At 41.1% G+C, this 21,480-nt stretch overlaps 1 protein-coding gene across 2 annotated transcripts in view; it reads right to left on the reverse strand.

The window, feature by feature from the left end:
- Nucleotides 1-21,480, reverse strand: part of LOC147112571 (trifunctional enzyme subunit alpha, mitochondrial-like) — a 95,574-nt gene that overhangs the window by 25,741 nt on the left and 48,353 nt on the right. For both annotated transcript variants that reach the window (XM_085996953.1, XM_085996952.1), the window contains exons 9-15: nt 20,404-20,522; nt 20,250-20,306; nt 18,802-18,911; nt 14,030-14,164; nt 13,313-13,484; nt 11,872-11,958; nt 9,249-9,389 (exon numbers count right to left, since the gene is read on the reverse strand). In XM_085996953.1, the coding sequence (XP_085853079.1) occupies nt 9,249-9,389; nt 11,872-11,958; nt 13,313-13,484; nt 14,030-14,164; nt 18,802-18,911; nt 20,250-20,306; nt 20,404-20,522 (821 nt within the window). The remainder of the gene's footprint in view (nt 1-9,248; nt 9,390-11,871; nt 11,959-13,312; nt 13,485-14,029; nt 14,165-18,801; nt 18,912-20,249; nt 20,307-20,403; nt 20,523-21,480) is intronic.

The raw sequence follows: 21,480 nt of genomic DNA on the forward strand, positions 1-21,480 counted from the left end.
AGACCCCCCTTTAGACCACAGGCGAATGTAAACCAAGAACGGAGAAAGATCATGACGATGATAAGCACCCTGATGAAAAACAGGACAGGAATGTACTAAATTATTATTATTGTTATATTACTATTATTAGGTAGCAGTATGTGCATGCCTTATGGAATTTATACTAAATTGTCATTTAGCATTGTACATCTATAGAAACTAGTGTTATCACACCCGTCCCACAAAATAGGTCCATTTTACTTTGTTTTTGAACCATACAGATGCGTTCTTTCCACATAAGCTGCTGGAGTATCCAGTGTCTCCGCTCCTCAACTTTTGGGCTGAAGAGTACAGACCCTGAATTCCTAAAATCTATAAAAGACATTGATATAATTGTGTTAACAGAAACATGGTGTCAAAAGGACGTGCCCACCCACTGTCCTCCAATGTACCATGAAATCATTGTGCCCTCAGCAAAGAACACTAAGATACGCAAGGGCAGAACCTCCGGGGGAATCTTGGTGTGGTATAAGGGAGAATTGGACAAACACATCTCACCGGTAAAACAGGGGAAATCACATGTATGGCTAAAATTAGATTAAAATATAGGAATAGCTAAAAAAGATGTCTACTTATGTGCGATCTACATACCTCCAATAGAATCGCCATATTTTGAAGAGGAGTTATTTGAAACTCTCCACATGGAAATCAGCCATTTCCAGGCCCAAGGAAAGGTGCTACTATGTGGGGACCTAAATGCAAGGACCGGATGTGAACCTGACTTCATAGACCCACAGGGCAACAACCATGTGTTTGGCCAGACCCCTTTATATGTCACACCAGCCATCACAAATGGGAACAACCTTGACTGTGAAATAAATAAAAGCAGCAGGGAGGTAGTGCAACTCTGCCGAGCCTTAGGCCTGTACATAGTTAACGGTAGGTTCAGAGGGGACTCCTTAGGGAGACTCACATATTCCTCAACTCTTGGGTCTAGTGTGGTGGATTATACAATCACTGACATGGACCCCTGCGATATCAACGCATTCACTGTCAGGCAGCAATCCCCCCTCTCAGACCATAACCAAATAAATGTGTACCTTAAACTTTCTGCCCAAACTACAGACACAAAAAAGGAACCCAGTAAGCTCCATAAACTAAACCAGACATACAGATGGGCCCCAGACAGTGGAGATAAATTCATCACAGCACTAAATTCACCTGATCTCACAAGTAAAATATCAAAATTTAAAGAAAATCTATATGAGATCACCAGAGATGGTGTAAACATGGCCATAGATGATATTAATATGATCTTCCATGAGGCAGCTGTAAAAGCCGACCTTGTGAAACAGAAGAGGAAACGTTACAAAAGACAAAAAAAAAGAGAAATGGTTTGATCACGAATGCAAAAATGCCAAAAAAGACCTGAGAAAAATATCAAACCAAAAGCATCGCCAACCAAACAACCCAGACCTGCGTATTAGATACAATGAGACCCTCAAAAGATATAAACACACCATTAGGAACAAAACACAAAATTATACCCACAAAAGACTTGAAGAAATTGAAAACTCCATTAATCAAAATCAATTCTGGGATATGTGGAATAACCCGAGTACAACACAATTACAAGCATTACCAATCCAAGATGGTGACATCTGGAGAACACATTTTGAAAACCTCTACAAACACATCCCAGTAAACGAAACAAACTCAAGTCAACATCATGTCACAGAAAAACTCCACACATTAGAAGCAACAATTAAAGACAACCAAAACCCTCTGGACTCCCCAATCACTTGGAAAGAACTGGCCACAAAAACAAAATCTCTCCACCTAAAGAAAGCCTGTGGTCCAGACAACATCAAAAATGAAATGCTCAAGTTCAGCACTATGGAGATGCAGGGTGCTGTACTCAAGTTATTCAACATCATATTACGTTCAGGCTGTTTTCCCGATATCTGGTGCCAAGGACTCATCTCTCCCATATATAAAAGTGGAAACAAATCAGACCCAAACAACTACCGTGGCATCTGTGTCAACAGTTGTCTAGGGAAGTTATTCTGCAGTATTCTAAATAGTAGATTACTGGATTTTCTTAACAAACATAATATCCTTAGAAAAAATCAAATAGGCTTTCTTCCAAAACACCGCACCACCGACCATATCTATACCCTTCACACTCTCATTGAAAAACATATACACCAAACAAAAAATGGGAAAATATTCGCTTGTTTCATTGACTTCAAGAAAGCTTTTGACTCTATTTGGCACGAAGGGCTCTCTTACAAACTTCTTCAGTGTGGAATAGGGGGCAAAGTCTATGACCTTATTAAATCGATGTATCTGAAAAATAAATGCGGTGTCAAAATTGGAGACAAACGCACCGGTTTCTTCACCCAGAGAAGAGGCGTCCGGCAGGGTTGCAATTTGAGCCCGACCCTGTTCAACATATACATAAATGAGTTAGCAGACATGCTGGAGCAAAGCGAGTCACTGGGTCTCTGTCTCCTGGATGGGGAAGTGAAATCCCTGTTCTATGCGGACGACCTGGTTCTGCTGTCTCCCACAGAACAGGGATTACAGCAAAATTTAGACCTACTCGACAAATACTGCCAAAATTGGGCCCTGACAGTAAATCTAAAGAAAGCCAATATCATGATTTTTCAAAAAAGGCCCAGATGTCAGGAAAACAAATACCAGTTTACTCTCAGTGATACCATCATAGGACACACTATGAGCTACACTTACCTTGGTCTAACCATTACAGCATCAGGGAGCTTCAGCATAGCAGTGAATGCACTAAAAGAAAAAGCCCGAAGAGCCCTATATGCAATAAAAAGAAAATTCTACAACATCCAAATTCCAATCAAAATCTGGCTCAAAATATTTGATAGTATAACCCTGCCCATTGCGCTGTATGGTAGTGAAGTATGGGGCCCACTCAATCACCATAGCTACACTAAATGGGAAAAACACACAATAGAAGCCCTACATGCAGAATTTTGCCGAAGCATTCTTCGCACCCAAAGGAAAACACCAACAAATGCATGTAGAGCCGAACTAGGCAGATACCCACCGATAATAAACATCCAAAAACGAGCACTAAACTTTCTAAATCACCTCAAATCTAGTTCCCCAGACACCCTTCATTTTAAAGCCCTCCAGACCCAAGAGCTGAACCCAGAAACGAGTCCCCTGAGTCAGTTGTTACTGAAACTAAGTACTCCTACCCAGCCGGACCCTGACCAGTCCCAGACCAACACTGCTCTCCAAACACCAATCCGAGTGAACCAAATCATTAAACAATGCAAAGAAACCTACCTGGAACATTGGAACAAAATAACCAAAAGCCAAAGCAGATTAGAATGCTACCGGGCCCTAAAAAGAGAATATAAACTGGCAGACTATCTCTCGGCCATCAGAGACACAAAACAGAGACAGACCCTCACCAGATACAGACTAAGCGACCACCAACTGGCAATTGAAAAAGGAAGATACAAGAAATCCTAGCAACCTAAAGAAAATAGAATATGTGATCACTGTCTGGCCGGCGAGGTTGAGACAGAGGTGCACTTCCTCCTAAAATGCGAAAAATTCAACAAAACAAGAAACATATATTTTGACAAGCTCAGCCTTACAACCCCAGGTTTCAAAGAATTGGATGACCTGTCAAAATTAAGAATAGTCCCGGGGGAAGGAGACAGACCATATCTTGGTGCCCAATATGTAACATGTCACAACCTGAGGAACAGTGAGTGACTAACGAGCACACCCATAGTATACTCTAAAAATGTTTAAATCAATACCGAATGTACCCAACGACTGTTTAATTTAATACTGAATGTACCCAACGAGGGTCAACGACTGTTTAAATTAATACTGTCTGTACCCAACGAAGGTCAAAATTGTTTGACACCTACAGAATGTTGGAAACCTGTACTTTTTGTTATGTAAGCTTTGGCAATATGGTTCCCTGTAAACTTTCATGCCAATAAAGCATTTGAATTTGAGAGAGAGAGAGAGAGAGAGAGAGAGACGAGATTTATATAGCGTCTTTCACAACCACCGGACGTCTCAAAGCGCTATACAGCCAATGAAGTACTGTTGGAGTGTAGTCACTGTTGTAATGTAGGAAACATTGGGGTGCAAATGACAAGGCTGCAGCGTTGGAATCCATCTTCAGCCATAAGTGCCGAGTGGATGGTCCATCTCAGCCTCCTCCGGAGGTCCCCACCATCACAGATGCCAGTCTTCAGCCAATTCAATTCACTCCCCGTGAGATCAAGAAATGGCTGAGTGCACTAGATAAGACAAAGGCTATGGGCACCGATAACATTCTGGCTGAAATGCTGAAGACTTGTGCTCCAGAACCTGCCGTGCCTCTAGCCAAACTGTTCCAGTACAGCTACAATACTGGCAGTTACCTGACAGTGAAAAATTGCCCAAGTATGTCCTGCCCACAAAAAGCAGGACAAATCCAATCCGGCCATTTACCGTCCCATCAGCCTACTCTCAATCATCAACAAAGTGATGGTAGGGGTCATTGACAGTGCTACCAAGTGGCACTTACTCACCAATAACCTGCTCACCGATGCCCAGTTTGGGTTCCACCAGGATCACTCAGCTCCGGACCTCATTACAGCCTTGGTCCAAACATAGACAAAAGAGCTAAATTCCATAGGTGAGGGGAGTGTGTCTGCCCTTGACATCAAGGAAGTATTTGACTGAGTGTGGCATCAAGGAGCCCTAGTAACATTAAAGTCAATGGGAATCAGGGGTTAAACTCTCCAATGACTTGAGTCATACACAGCACAAAGGAAGATGGTTGTGGTTATTGGAAGCCAATCATCTCAGTCCCAGGATATCGCTGCAGAAGTTTCTCAGCTCAGTTTCTGAGGTCCAACCATCTTCAACTGCTTCATCAATGACCCGCCCTCGATAATAGGGTCAGAAATGGGGATGTTCGCTGATGATTGCAGTGTTCAACTCCATTCGCAACTCCTCAGATAACAAAGCAGTCTGTGCCCGCATGCAGCAAGACCTGGACAACATCCAGGCTTGGGCTGATAAGTGGCAGGTAACATTTGTGCCATACAAGTGCTAGGCAATGACCATCTCCAACAAGAGAAAGTCTAACCACCTCCCTTTGACATTCAACGGCATTACCATCCTTAAATTCCCCCACCATCAACATCCTGGGGGGGGGGGGGGGGTCACCATTGACCAGAAACTGAACTGGACCAGCCACATAAATACTGGTGCTACAATAGCAGGTCAGAGGCTGGGTATTTTGCAGTGAGTGACTCACCCCCTGACTCCTCAAAGCCTTTGTAGTACCTACAAGGCACAAGTCAGGAGTGTGATGGAATACTCTCCACTTGCCTGGATTAGGGCAGCTCCAACACTAAAGAAGGTGAGGCGAGTGACTGCCCTTGATATCAAGGCAGCATTTGACCGAGTGTGGCATCAAGGATCCCTAGTAAAACTGAAGTCAATGGGAATCAGGGGGAAAAAGCTCCACTGGCTGGAGTCATACCTAGCACAAAGGAAGATGGTTGTGGCGATTGAAGGTCAATCATCACAGCCCCAGGACATTGCTGCAGGAGTTCCTCAGGGCAGTGTCCTAGGCCCAACCATCTTCAACTGCTTCATCAATGACCTTCCCTCCAATATAAGGTCAGAAATGGGGATGTTCACTGATGACTGCACAGTGTTCAGCGCCATTCACAACTCCTCAGATAATGAAGCAGTCCATGCCCGCATGCAGCAAGACCTGGACGATGCTCAGGCTTGGGCTGATAAGTGGCAGGTAACATTCGCGCCACAGAAGTGCCAGGCAAGGACTATCTCCAACAAGCGAGAGTTTAATCAATGCCCCTTGACATTCAACACCATAACCATCGCTGAATTCCCCACCATCAACATCCTGTTTGGGGGGGGGGGGGGGCGGGGGGTGTTCACCATTGACCAGAAACTTAACTGGACTAGCCACATAAATACTGTGGCAACAAGAGCAGGTCAGAGGCTAGGTATTCTGCAGTGTCTCACCTCCTGACTCCCCAAAGCCTTTCCACCATCTACAAGGCACAAGTAAGGAGTGTGATGGAATACTCTCCACTTGCCTGGATGAGTGCAGCTCCAACAACACAAGAAGCTCGACACCATCCAGGACAAAGCAGCCCATTTGATTGGCATCCCATCCACCACCTTAAACATTTACTCCCTCCACCACCGGCATACCGTGGCTGCAGTGTACACCATCTACAAGATGCACTGCAGCAACTTGCCAAGGCTTCTTCGGCAGCACCTCTCAAACCCGCGACCTCTTCCACCTAGAAGGACAAGGGCAGCAGGTGCATGGGAACACCACCACTTCCAAGCTCCCCTCCAAATCACACACCATCCTGACTTGGAAATATATCGTTGTTCCTTCATTGTCGCTGGACTCTCTCCCTAACAGCACTGTGGGAGTACCTTCACCGCACGGACTGCAGCGGTTTAAGGTGGTTGATCACTACCTCCTTCAGGGCAATTAAGGATGGGCAATAAATGATGGCCTTGCCAGCAACACCCACATCCCATGAAGGAATAAAAAAAAAGTCCATGAATAAAAAAGTCCACAATAAGCGACAGTTTGATTAGATGCACATCATAAAAAGGTGCTCTTCTTTTGCTCATACATTCTATCTAGTTTGGCTAATAAAGTTAGCAGAAAGTTTCTAAAAGGGTAAGAAGTACAATGATTAATTCAATTTGATGATTAAAGGTTACATCTAAAATATTTACATTTGCAACTTACAGTAGGTTTCCAACCAGAACATCCAAATAAAATCTCAATCTATTAACTGACCAGTGTTATTTAAACCACTGTTAAAGCTGCATCAACCCACAATTCTCACGTTAAATACTACAAAACAATCAAATTTTAAAATTCCAAAGATAAATTAGCATGATCCTACATTTTGAACCATTATTGATGCAGACATGCCTGGGTCCAAAAGGTTGTTGTCAGCATAAAACAAACAGCAGTCTTTCATAATAGAGAAAAATAGATAAAGTGAAGTGCTACTGAACTGAATTAGAAGGCAAACAAAAGTGCTTTCCATCCTAGTGTGTAAACTATAACTGTGCCAAAGGTGACTACACAACCACTACATTTATTGACAAACCAAAAGGTCTGGTATTCATGTTGACACATTGCTGCACAGAGTACATTAGCAGTGCAAGTGTAGTTCCGTGTGTGATGTAAACATACAGGTGTATTATCATCCAAGACCATTAACGTTACAACAGAAACACGCATGGCAAATAACATATTGCCCACTTACATATAGTAAAGTGCAACTATTATCCAGAATATTCTGCACAAGTTCACGCAATGCCACCGTAAGTTTGCACAACAAATCCACCGGGTGTGGGATCTGGGGAGCACAGTGCTGCCCGTGACATGGTGTGCCACCTCCCTCCACATAGTCCGACAGACTTGTGTCGAGGGCCTCCTGTCAGTTGGTACAGGACTGCCTGCCTTCTCTCCGCTGCTGAAACCAATGCCTCCAAAGCTTCATCGGAAAACCTCCGGGCTCTCTCCTTGGGATGGTGATCTGCCATCAGGAATTGTAAATAAGTGCTCCTTCTCCTCCTTCTTCTGGTTGTTGAAGCAGCTGCACACCCAACAATGCTGAGAATAAGGTGCTGCAGCATCAAAGAACCTCCCCTTTTTGTAGTGAAAAAAGCCCGTGGCAACCATTACTTGAGTTTAGACTACATCTGATATTGGTCATCTTTTCAGTGTAACACCAATGACTTTGGGTTTTTAGACTAGAATCATTTTAATGAGCGAGGTCGAATTTTACATGCAGTCTAGGCGATTTTCACCTGGCGCTACTTTCCATTTTTAGTCTAAACAGTGCCCATTTCTTGGCTATAACGAATTTCTAACCCATGGTATTTCCAATCCAAAGCGCTAGTAAAAAAAATGGTGGATGATGACAGCCATTTCGCGACCCACCCCGTTACCTGATCTTAGATCACAACTAATGTCGTCTCAAAGGACGCCGAGCTTGTCGTTAAATCGACCTCCCGGTGACAGTAGCAAACCAAGTAAGTAAAATTAAAAAAAAAAAAAGAAATCAGCTCCATAGTAGCACTCCTCAAAAGTTATGCCCAATATCACTGTACAACGTACATGACAGAAAACAGTTCAATGTAGCAAGGCACAAGCACAAGACATAAAAATGTCATACTGCTTTGAAAACCTACAAATTTGTACTTAAAGAATGACTAACAATAGAAATAATATTGCAACATCTTGTACATAGATTATATTGAGTTGGAAAACTTTAATCCAAGGCTCAGTTGTTATCTTGACAGATTCATATTGGAATTAAAACTATCACCACGAATTTACGTTAACCCTGCAGCAAGGATCATGTCAATGGAAACTGAGATTGTGGAGTTTTATATCTTTAGGTTACTAGCAGTTAGCCAATTCACAAAACACTTGCATGGTATAAGCAAAAGACCAATTATAGAGAAAGTGAAACTTACTTTCTTCACGGAGCCAACAGGATAGGGTATATAACTTCTTGACTGATCTTACAAGTCCGGCTTCTCTCCCTCCCCCGCCTTACCTAACAACTACTGTTTCACTTAGCTATGTCTAGTATACGTAACGTTAGCATAGTGATTGCTCAACTATCATAGCCAACTAAAACATGCTACCAACCAATTAAAATGAAGAGTGATGACAGGAAATCCATGAATACCATAACAAAATGCAATAGTGTGATGGCTGAGCTGAACAAAACCGTAACGAGGAAAATGATACCCATGGGGAAAAAATGAATCTACGAATGAGTTCTCTATCCATAATAATGGAACAGGGAAAAAACAAGGCTGAGATGTTGCCTTATTTTCAAAATGCAGCATCATAACTTTTTAAAAATATGAATTGGTCAAGACACAGAGCTGCAACATTTCAACTTTTTAAAACTAGGAAAGCAGTAGTATATTGGGGTAAGGAAAAGCAACTATCTGCGGTGGATTCCAAGTAACAATTACCAATATATGAAGCATTTGAAGAAAGAGCCTTTTGGGGCTAATTTGTGCCAAAACAATCCAAATTGACAGATTTATTCACATATATGGAATAATTCTATACTCTACACATTTGAGAATAAGCCAACTGTACAGTTTAAATCCATAGAAGTTGATGTTACAAATGTAGGACAAGTGAAATGTAAAAAAAGTTACGAGTAAATTACCTTTACTACAATGATGACTTTTCCCTGTTTAAGACCAATTGCTACAGCGGTTGCAATTGTGTCTTTGGAGGTTTTATCTGTGGTGATGATTTCCAGTAACTGCATCTTGTCCACAGGTGAGAAATAGTGCATTCCAATTACCTAGATATCAGAATATAGAGGGGAAAATATTCAGCAGCTCTTAAGGACTCCAAAATACGCTAACTAATCCATTGGTTGATATTTTCCAGAAGTCCATAAATATTAAGAGAAGTATCAGAGGTTTAGCAAATGTAGTTCCAACATTGAAAAATATGAGCAGGGCACACATTTGCTCATTACTGGCCAGTTAGGCTAATATCCACAGTGCAGAAATGCTTGAAGACATTCTGCTGGATAGCAAAAATTAACATCTGAACAGCACTGGTATCGTAGGGAGCAGTCAACATGGTTTTATTAACAGATAGTGCCTCAAACTCCTACTAGAATTCTTTGGTGAGGTATGTGTGGTAGGAAAAGGTGTTCGACAAAGTTCTTTATGTGAGGCAAATATGCTCATGGAATAATTGTCACATGACCTTGATGGATTGCAAACTGGCTTGGTGATAAATGGAAAGTGTTGTGCCTAGAGGAAAAATTTACCTACAACACAAAAGTAGAAAGCAGATGGACTATCTTCACAGACGCTTGGACAATCAGGTAGATGGGCTTAGATATGGCAGATGGATTTTAATTTAGATAAATGTAGGGTAAATCATATTGGAATTCTTTGAGATGATGACAAACATGTAGATTGGGGAAATGCAGTAGCTGTAGTCTACATGGACTTTAGGAAAGCCTTCAACAATGTACCACATGGGAGATTACTAGAGAAGATTAAAGGGAAGAATTAGAGGCAAGGATAGCAAACTGGATTAAAAATTGGTTAGAAGGGAGAAAACAGAGTAGTAATTAAGGGTAGGTTTTTCCAGAGTGGTTAGAAGTGGGAAGTGGTCTCCCCCAGGGTGTAGTTTTGGGGCCATTTCTATTCACTGTGTATATCAAAGAATTGTATATAGGCCTAGATGGAGTAGTGTCAACATTTGCAGATGACACCAAAATAGGAGGTATAGTTAATTATTTAGAAGACCAAAGGAAACTGCAAATGAATATTGATAAGATGGGGGAAAAGGGCTAAAAAATGGCAAGGCAGAGGGACTTGTGGGTACAGGCTCACAGAACACTAAAGGTAGCACCTTAGGTTGATAAGGCTGTGAAAAACTCCAGCTTTCATCTCAAGAGGTATATAATATAAAAACTGAGAGGTAATGATTAGCCTATATAAAACCTTAATAAAGACATCAGTTACATTAATGATGTCTATCTCAACGCAATAGGAAGGGTATTGAGGTTTTAGAGAGGGGACACTGGGATGCTGCTTAGTAATTAGGAAATACAGATACAAAGAAGGGTATTGAGGATTTAGAGAGGGGACACTGGGATGCTGCCTAGTAATTAGGAAATACAGATACGAAGCTGGAGTAGAAAAATTGGGTCTTTTTTCCATTAGAAAAATGCAGATTATGAAGCAATATAATAGGTGTTTAAAATTATGAAAGGCTGGGAGAGGGCGGATAGAAGCAGATTGTTTCCAGTGGTTGAGGCATCAAGAACGAGAGGCCATAGATGCTAGATTAAATGCAAGAGTTTTAGAACGGAGGGCAGGAGAAACTTCTTCAAAGAGTTGAGACTGTGGAATTCACTTAAAGGGTTAGTGGTGGAGACAGAAACTATACCAACATTCTAGATTAGATTGGATTGGTGGATCAACAAAAAGGTGTTGAAGGGATGTGAGAACTGGGTGGGCAAATGTGATTAGAACTATTTGCTTGCGTAGTGACATTTACCTAGGCAACAGTAAATGCTGTTAATGTGAAAAGCTCCATTGGCAGAGGCTGAAAAGGGAAAAGATTTGAGAGTATTCATTGATCATACTCTGAAAACATCTAGTCAGTGAGCAGTAATTATGTCAGGTACTTAAGGTGCATCTGGAGGGCAGTGGACTACAAGTCAGAACAGGTTACTCTGATTGCACAGATAGATAGTGAGGCTAGTTCTGGAGTATGGTATGCACTTTAGGTCACTACTTTAAAAAGGATATATATCTGCGTTGGCCATAAGAGACTAAGCTTTGAAGAAATGCTCAAGTGATTAATCTTTTGGCTGGAGAAATATTGAAGGCCGTCTTGATAAAGGTGTTCAAAATAATGAAAAGTACAGAGTAGGACCAAACAACAAGCCTTGAACAAGGTTTGGGGATTTTAAAAAAAAGTTTTAATTCAACACGTTTCACTTTCAGAAACATTCAATTTATAACTTTACTATTTTTTGTTTACAATTTAACTTTCTCCCGAAAATATACTTTTAGTTTTAAAAAAATCTGACAAATACAGTTGCTCAAAAACTATTCCACAGGATTTCAAATGTTCAATGGGCTAATTTATGACAAAGCTTGTTTTAAACATTGCTAAATTCCCATTTCTGTGGGGAATCCATAATCTCCAAACAAAGTTATATTTTGCATTTTTTTGTCATCTTGAATTTTAAGGTCTGTGTCATTTACTAATATTTGGAGAAAAGTACCAGCCAAGTATTTACAACTTACCTTCTCTGGTCTCTTACTGACAGCAGCAATTTCAGAAATTGGAAGACTTGATGTGTTACTAGCAAATACACAATGAGGAGCTACAACCTGTCAGAAAGAAAATATAGTACAGTAATGCTTTTTTTAGACATTAATAATCTACAAAACTGCTATCCAGAAAGTACATGAGTATACAATCAAGTTCATCTGAACATGATTAAGTGTTTATAGACAAGCATGTTGAGAGTCGTCTTCTTATCGTGTCCACGGACAGTCTATACATAGCCCAGCCAGAACTGGACACATTTTTGCGCCTTGTTGTTGAATTCGGCAAGATCTGCAACAGTGCAGGGTTCCTCTAACGATGGGCATTGCAGGAGATGTTGCATAGTCTGTGCCTCAGTTCCACATTCACAAGTTGTTGGGCTGGTTGAATATCCCCATTTGCTTAGTGACACCTTTGAGCAACCTACACCGGTCCCAAGTCTGTTAAGGCACTTCCAGGTTGCCCAGTTGCAATTAGCTCCTGGGGGGGGGGGGGGGGGAAAAGGCTTTCATCAAGTAAAATTTCCATCGCTGGGGGTTGTTCAAGACTGGCGAGCCAGTCTTTCCACAAGGCGATGTTGAGAGTACTGGGCAACTTCACAGAACAGGTCAATGTTCCACAGATGAAGAAGATGCATTGTAGGAGGCAATGCACAACAGATTCTGCTATTCTATTTGTAAAAGTCTACTTGTCAACTTGAGCTGTAATAAAGTTAGATTACTCAGAGCTGATTACACACCTGCATAACAAAAAAGCTGGGCTTTTAACTACCAGGTGGAAAGAAGTGGAGGCGCCAAACTCAGTTGCCAAGGGACGCCTGGTCAATTTTAAAAAGGGATAAAAAAAAAAGCAGCTGCCCCGTGAAGATTGAGTGGCACAGAGGCTGCCCGCAGGCACTCAAGTAAATCACGGGAGGGTTTCGTGGGTAGGAAGGGCAGGAAGCCCAGGCCAGCAGAGCCTTCTCGGGCCTAGAGAAGCACTCCTGTTCCTCCTGGCCCCACAACGATAAGTTTTATACTTACTTTTTGAGGCCCCTGGTTTTGTTGGTCCAAGTGTCTATGCCAGACACATTGGCTGTTAAAATTGCCTTGGGGTCCTTTCTGCACAATAGAGCCCCGATTTGCATATATTTATGGAGCGTCAGCCCGAGTCAGAGGGACGGCTTAACTGCCCGGTGTTAAAACAGCTGTGGGGGCGGTGTCTAAGCAGCAAAAAGTACCACCCAGTTTTAACCCCTGTTCCACCTGGTTTTGCTGAGTGGAGAGATTTAAAATCCACCCTAATAGGTTAAAATTCAAATGTCAGAGCCCAATTCTAGAAAATCTACTCTCAAATTCATACTCAACTACTATATATAATTATTGAGCAAGCCAAGATTTGATTTACGATGCTTTGATTTTTTTTTTAAAAACTTACAGCTTCAACTTCCTTCAAGACGTGGTGTTTGATTTTTATATCTTCAAATACTGCTTCAATCACAATGTCTGCCGTTTCAAATCCTTTGTAGTCTAACTGACTAGTCAGGTTCGACTGGATTCTGTCACGCTCAAATGATGTTATAGTCTTCCTCTTCACCTTATCATTCAGTCTGTTAGCATTCCAAAGACACTACCATTATTATAGTAAAACTATAAACATCAGTGTTTATAATCATAGAAAACATACTACATTAAACTTTTGAGAACTGCCGCATTTCTGCACCAATAAATGCTTGAATACATTTGCGTTATTCAAAATAACCTTAAAAATATTCAATGATTCCATGTAATTCAACAAACCAGTATTACAAGCAATATTCCCTGTAATTATTTTTGGCGCCGCAAGGCCCGTTCAAAATACCACGCATGCGCTGTTTTTGCATTAAAAAGCCGGCGGCGTGGGTTCCTCGAAGGGAACACTGATTACAAGATTATAGAATTAGAGAAAACAGATCTTGTAGACTGCATAAGCACAAGATTGCACGAGAAGCGTCTAACAATATAGTAAAATCATTTAAATCTGTACGACACAAATATAACTAGTATTTTTACATGTATCATTTACATGTAATATACAAGAGCTGCATTATCTGAATACAAAAGGCGTTCAATAAAAGCACCAAATAAAGGACATCATACACAACTGTTCACATACCCTTTGTAGATTTGTTGTTGACCCCTATCAAGACCTTCCAATGTACTATCCTTTAAGATAGTTAAAATGTCTTTGTCTACAGTGACCTGTGCAATACCAGCTCCCATTAGACCAGCACCCAAAACAGCAAGTTTCCTGATGAAAAAATAGCAATACATCAATTAATGCACTAATAACACAAGATATTAAAGACTATATATAAAAATAATCTGGTATTTCTCTAGTCTGTGTAAGGTACGATAAACTGGTTGCAGTCTTTCTGTGCAAATGTAATTGTTCATCTCCGTAAAAATAAGGACTATGCATCAGTCATTAGAAAGCAGCCTCGTTTTGGTTGCATATTTTTGGCCTTGTGGACAGTTGCCAGTTTGGTTCTCTACCTTCACTCTAGACAGCTCTAATGTAGCTAGCCTGGAGCAACTTCACCAACTGGTAGCCAATGCCCCAGACCAACTCATGTAAAAAAAAACCCAGCTGAATGTACATCACAAACCAGCTATTACCATCAGTAAATTATCTACAATAAAGCAAGGTAACTTCCCCTCCAGATGAGTCGTGGCAATCAGCAGAATATTGATAGTTTCACTGAATTCAACTGCAACGTATTAAATTAGCACAAAGATGAACTCAGTAACCTAATACAGGTGGCACATACAGTTGATATATACATTACAGTCACATACTGTTCTGGGCAAATTGATCACAATATCAAGGTATCCACTCTGCAGATTCATAAAACAGTATCCTGATCAAACAGAACACAATTGTCTATTCACATCAGTACATTAAAGTGATTCAAGTTTCCTGTGCCAGGTGGTGACCAATAAATCATCATGGTACACTCTGAAAACACAGGAGATTTGAATTGTTCACCTATTTTAATACACACTGCAGCTGAGAACCAAGCAAAGAGCCTTGCTCTTCCTAAACTGTATTATATTGACAAAACATTTTGTTTAAATTTGGATGACACTTCAGAGATGAAAGATGTAACAAACTACCACTGGGTCACTTAAGATAAACAAAACCTAAGCACCACTGCTCAGAATTCTAAAATTGTTTTACAGACAATCAGGTCCATAGATAATCAAGGTCAATTACGGTCAATGAAACAGGCTAGAAAAAAAAAATCACACTACGCAATGTAAGGAGCTCTGAGAATGGTAACTGATGGAAAAATCAGCCAGTTCAGTATGTAATACTATAATATATATATAAACAACTGTGGAAATAGCACCAAGCCTCAATTGGAAGACACCACACACTGAATTTAAAAAATAAATCCCCATCGTTTAAGCTGTTCACCCTCCATTTTCCCATATCTTTGCAGGCAGTGCACCAACTCTAACCAAGCACACAACCTAGGGTGTATGCAAACATAGGCCAGTGACAACTTATCTCCTGTATTTACCAAGAGGAGGACAAAGGGATTAATTAAGAGGGAGAAAATAGGAGTATGAGAGTAAGCTTGCGAGGAACATAAAAACTGACTGTAAAAGCTTCTATAGACATGTGAAGAGAAAAAGATTGGTGAAGTCAAGCGTAGGTCCCTTGCAGTCAGATTCAGGAGAATTTATAATGGGGAACAAAGAAATGGCTGACCAATTAAATACATACTTTGGTGCTGTCTTCACAAAGGAGGACACAAATAACCTCCCAGAGATGTCGGGGGACATAGGGTCTAATGAGAGGGAGGAACTGAATGAAATCAGTATTTGTAGGGAAATGGTGTTAGGGAAATTGATGGGATTGAAGACCGATAAATCCCCAGGGCCTGATAATCTACATCCTAGGGTACTTAAGGAAGTGGCCCTAGAGATAGATGCATTACTGGTTATCTTCCAGAATTCGCTAGACTCTGGAACAGTACCCATGGATTGGAAGGTAGCTAATGTTACCTCACTATTCAAAAAAGGTGGTAGAGAAAAAACGGGGAATTATAGACCGGTGAGCCTGACATCGGTAGTGGGGAAAATGCTAGAGTCCATTCTAAAGGATGTAATAGCAGAACACTTGGAGAACAGTGACAGGATCGGACAAAGTCAACATGGATTTACAAAAGGTAAATCGTGCTTGACTAATCTACTGGAATTTTTTGAGGATGTAACTGGTAAAATAGATAAGGGAGAACCAGTGGATGTGGTGTATTTGGACTTTCAGAAAGCTTTCAGTAAGGTCCTGCATAAGAGACTAGCGTGCAAAGTTAAGGCACATGGGATTGGAGGCAAGGTATTGACTTGGATAGAGAACTGGTTGGCAGACAGAAAGCAAAGAGTTGGAATTAACAGGTCGTTCTCCGAGTGGCAGGCAGTGACTAGTGGGGTACCGCAGGGATCGGTCCCAGGACCCCAGCTATTCACAATATATATTAATGATCTAGACGAGGGAATTGGATGTAATATCTTAAAATTTGCAGACGACACAAAGCTGGGTGGGAGGGTATGCTGTGAGGAGGATGCCCTGATGATTTGGGCAGGTTGGGTGATTGGGCAGAAGCATGGCAGATGCAATATAACGTGGATAAATGCAAGGTTATCCACTTTGGTGACAAAAACAGGAAGGCAGATTATTAGCTGAATGGCAATAGATTGGGAAAAGGGGAAGTGCAACGAGACCTGAGTGTCCTTGTGCACCAGTCGCTGAAGGTAAGCATGCAGGTGCAGCAGGCGGTTAAGGCGGCAAATGGTATGTTGGCCTTCATAGTGAGAGGATTCGAGAACAGGAACAAGGATGTCTTGCTGCAGTTGTACAGGGCCTTGGTGAGACCACATCTTGAGTATTGTGTGCAGTTTTGGTCGCCTTATCTGAGGAAGGATGTTGTTGCCCCATGGAGGGAGTGCAGCGAAGATTCACCAGACTGATACCTGGGATGGCAGGAATGACATCTGAAGAGAGATTGGGTGGAATGGGCTTGTATTCACTAGAATTTAGAAGAATGAGAGGGGATCTCTCATTGAAACTTATAAAATTCTCACAGGACTAGACAGACCAGATGCAGGAAGGATGTTCCTGATGGCAGGGAAGTCCAGAACCAGGGGTCACAGTATAAGGATAAGAGGTAAGCCATTTAGGACTGAGATGAGGAGGAATTTCTTCACCCAGAGAGTGGTGAACCTGTGGAATTCTCTACCACAGAAGGCAGTTGAGGTCAATTCATTAAATATATTCAAGAAGGAGTTAGATATATTTCTTAAGGCTAAAGGGATCAAGGGATATGGGGAGAAAGCAGGGACAGGGTACTGAATTTGGATGATCAGCCATGATCTCATTAAATGGCGGAACAAGCTCGAGGGGCCGAATGGCCTACTCCTGCTCCTATCTTCTATGTTTCTATGAGAAATTTGGCCATTAGTGACTCAGCTATGTAAATGGAGAAGAGGGAGAGTGGAATCCTCAAGTATAAACCAATATGGGCTAGACAGATTTTCCTTCACTACTTCTTTAAAAAAAAAAAAAAAAAAATTGAAATACAGAAATATATTTTTTCAGACAAATCAGGATAAAACCACCATCAGGTCTTAAATTCCTACAGAAGGCTGAAAGTAAACCATTACTGGCAAGACTGGAATTAAGTCATACCTGCAGCAGGGAGTGGGGGCAGTGATATTGTATTATTGCATTAAATCCACATCAAAAGCTGCCTACAGCAGAGACCCATTATAAAAAGTAATTGAAGAAATTATTCACTACCAGATTCACTCCTGGTTAAGTAAATAGAAATTGACAAAACACCAAGCCGCTGACATGATTTAATGGTCCGGAATTTGCGGTCAGCGGCAAAGCAAAGGCCGCTGGCACCGAAGTAAGCTTCTCACAAGGATCTCACAATCTCTGTATCGAGAAGTTTGGGTTTTCCGACGTGTAATTCAAATCAACATAGTTTAGTGGGGATCCCCTTGTGCAAGCTGCTGTAACGTCAACAGGCTGTCTAAGCAGCCAATCAAAACACAGAATTCTCACAGGCAGCAAATCAGGAAGTGGGTAAGCGCTTAAAACTCTAACTTGTTAAAAATGTTAAGAAAGCAAAACAAAATTGAGGCTCTCATGACTTTTTTTTTTTAAGTTTCTCAAATTAAAATTATTAAAATGAATAAATTTGACACTGCACAAAATTAAAATAAGTTTCCCAGGACCATAATCTTTGTTTAGCAGTCAATACGCTGTTAAAACCCAAGTTACACCTAATCCATTTGGGTCTAACTTTTAGTGGGTAATTTAAACAGCGTAATTACTGTGGAAGAGCTGAAGTTTTCGTCAGTCTCCATGATTTAAGAAATTTCACTGATTGCCAGCTCTGGGGGGGGGGTGGGGAAGGGCACAGCGCAGCCTGTGGAGGAGCAGTGAATGACAGACCGCAACTTCAGGATTTCCACATTAGGCTGCGCATGTGCTAAATCCTGAAGTTGCAATCAGTTTCAAAGGCGAAACGGCGGCAAACGCTGCCATCAAGACCACAAATTCTGAGTCAATATTTCTATATAGAGCAGTGTAGTTTGTCAATAATCTGATCAAGCAAACAATCCTATTTGTTTAAAAAGTCTTCTATAATGGGTTTTCAAATAGTTCAATTATGGTCAGAAAAATATAGCCATCAACCGAAAGCAATTATCTTTAAAATTAAAAACCAAGATCTCAGGTTTGATCAACATTGCAGTATTTTAACAGTGATACTGCAAGACAAAAATCACACAGGAAAAGGAAACCTTTGAACATCCATGGACAGATTAGAAAGGAAACGCCAGAAACCCATTTTATTAATGAAATGTACTTACTCAACTTCCTTCTGTGGCTTTCCAAACTTGTTCTTCTTGCATGCTACTTGACCGTGATAAAGTCCAGTCAGAGCTTTTGATTCATTGGTCTTTGCCAATTCTCCAAATTTCTAGTCAAGAAAATGAAAAAGATTCCCCAGGATACACAACAGAAATTTTTACCAATATCAAGAATGTCTGTTGCAGGTTAACTACTTCAACAATACGCATGAAGAAGGCATCATTAGTTGGGAGAATAAAAAGTGACTATGTGGATCGGTATCAAACGTCTATAACATTATATAAGAGGGTCAAGATAAGTCAAAAAGTTGTTAGAAGGTGCATGTCATCATTTATAAGGTTTAGTTCACTTGCAGCATTTACTACAGTCACTGCGTTAAAGCTAGATAATTCTGTTTATACTATGAAACCATTTACAAATTAAGTCAAATTTATATTGGGGTTTAAAACCTTAATAGAAAAACCCACTACAGGAAACTTTGGTTTATCCGGAGGTTGTATAGCCGGAAACCTTGATCTAACGGCAGAAATCAGCAGCCGTTTTGTTAGGTTTTTTCTCTTTTTTTTCTTCTCCTAGCATTTTTTTTAATTTTTTTTTTTATAAACAGTCAGTCTCTGGAAAGCCTCTCTGAAGCTGTTGTTAAGCTACAGAGATACTTCCAAGGTACGGGCTGACTGTTTACAAGCTGTTGCTAAGCAACAGTGTTTGTTGTCAGATACAGAGATGAAAACCTCCGTATCCTTCAACATTAGCGCTGGTCTGTCCGGAAGTTTTCATAGATCGGCATCATGCCGGTCCCGTAAATCGCGAAGTTTCCTGTACTGAAGTTGAGGTAGTAATTGTAAAGTCTGTGGGTTGTGCAGTTAATTACGACACAGACTTCAGGAGTAACATACAACAGGACTTTACTATTCGAAGGTCAGGGCGAATCTGCCCTATAAATCATGCCACAGCACTTATATACCGGTGTGGTCACCGTCGGTATTACCGTATACAGAAGCCAAACAAGTAGTGCCACACCTAAAATAATTCTCTTAAAGGTGAACGGTTACATACAATAGTCTCTTAAAGGTAGACGGTTACATACACTACAGTAATATCTGACCTAACTCGGATATGGCCAGTTAGTGCTGCAAGGCAAAATGTGAGTGAGGATGATAATGGAGGAATGAGGTGAGCGGCAAGCAGAGAGAGAATCTTTGCAAAGCCTTTCGAGACTGAAGCTGGAGAGCCAAGTTTTGGACAGGGTACAGAGATAATTGGCATTCTGGGTAACCTTGCACTCAGTTTTTCCCTCTCCTTTCAAAATAATCCTAGGATTTAATTTTCATAACACTTATCCAATGCGTCCCACAGCTACTTTCTTAGTATAATTTAGTTCTACTCCCTCGTTAACTTTTCCCAGAATCTTATGATTTTATATAAACACTGAATATGTTTATCTTACTTGCGATTCAGCCAGATAACCAGCATCTGATCCCTGCTCCAATCCAGTCTTCACAACCTTAAATGAAGCAAATATGTTAAATCACTAATTTGAATTTCACACCTTTTTACTTATCTAATTAATTAACCTCAAGAAATACAGTTCCAATAATTACCTCAATGATCTTCAATGGGGCAGGATAGAGTCCCTTGGTCTGCGCCATCACCTTTTTTCCCACCATTTTGTAAACCTGCTCCCTGATTAAAGGGAATTTCAAAGCCCATGATTGCAACCCTGCAATAATAATTTTACAACATATTAGAAAATAAAATTTCCCTTTTACTACCCAGTATACAAACCTTCGTGGCATTCCGTAATCTGCATTTGTGCAGCACCTTTAACATAGGCAATGGCACAAAGTGCTTCACAAAAGAATGGACCAAGCAGCAGTAGAGTAAACCGAAAGCATGGTTGAAAAGATAGGTTATGGGGAGTGTGGTGTATGTGCCTTTAAGAGCCCCAGGTGTGCTGTAATGCCGGTAATTGCCACTCGGGCTATATAAGCCTGTATATTGTGTATATCCGTTAGAACCACCCCAGACTTTGCTTAGTAAATACCTATGAACCAACTCCTGTCTTCAGTGTCTTTATCAACACACGGACACTACAGGGAGGCTATTAAAAGAGGGGAGCAAAGTAGTAAGGCAGAGAGATTTAGGGAGGGAGTTCGAAGGGGTCGGACCTAGATGCTGAAAACTCTGCCACCACATGAGCAATGCCTAGGAAGGGATGTGGGAGGCAAATGCAGGGAAGCCTAGAATTAAAGACTGTAGGGTACAGACTGCAAAATAGGGTTGAAAGAGGCTGTAAAGGCTGGGTGGAGCAAAGCTTTGGAGGGATCTGTAGATATAGGGAATTCAGAAGAAACTTCTTTGAGTGGCGAGAATGTGGAACTCGCTACCACAGGGAGTAGTTGAGGCAAATAGTATAGATGCATTTAAGGGGAGGCTAGACAAGCATATGAGGGAGAAGGGAATAGAGTGTTATGCTGATCAAGTTAAATGAGAAAGAATGGGAGGCGGTTCGAGTGGAGCATAAATGCCGGCATGGACTGGTTGGGCCGAATGGCCTGTTTCTGTGCTGTATATTCTATGTAATATGAACTAGGATTTAAAATTTGGTATATTGGGAGGCAGCAAGCCAAAGTATGACTGAGGGTGATGGATGATGGAGACTTATTAGGAGACAGGAT

The sequence above is a fragment of the Somniosus microcephalus genome, chromosome 9, assembly GCF_052327205.1.
Source record: "Somniosus microcephalus isolate GS21.2 chromosome 9, FLI_Smic_1.0, whole genome shotgun sequence".
NCBI classification, from domain to species: Eukaryota; Metazoa; Chordata; class Chondrichthyes; order Squaliformes; family Somniosidae; genus Somniosus; species Somniosus microcephalus.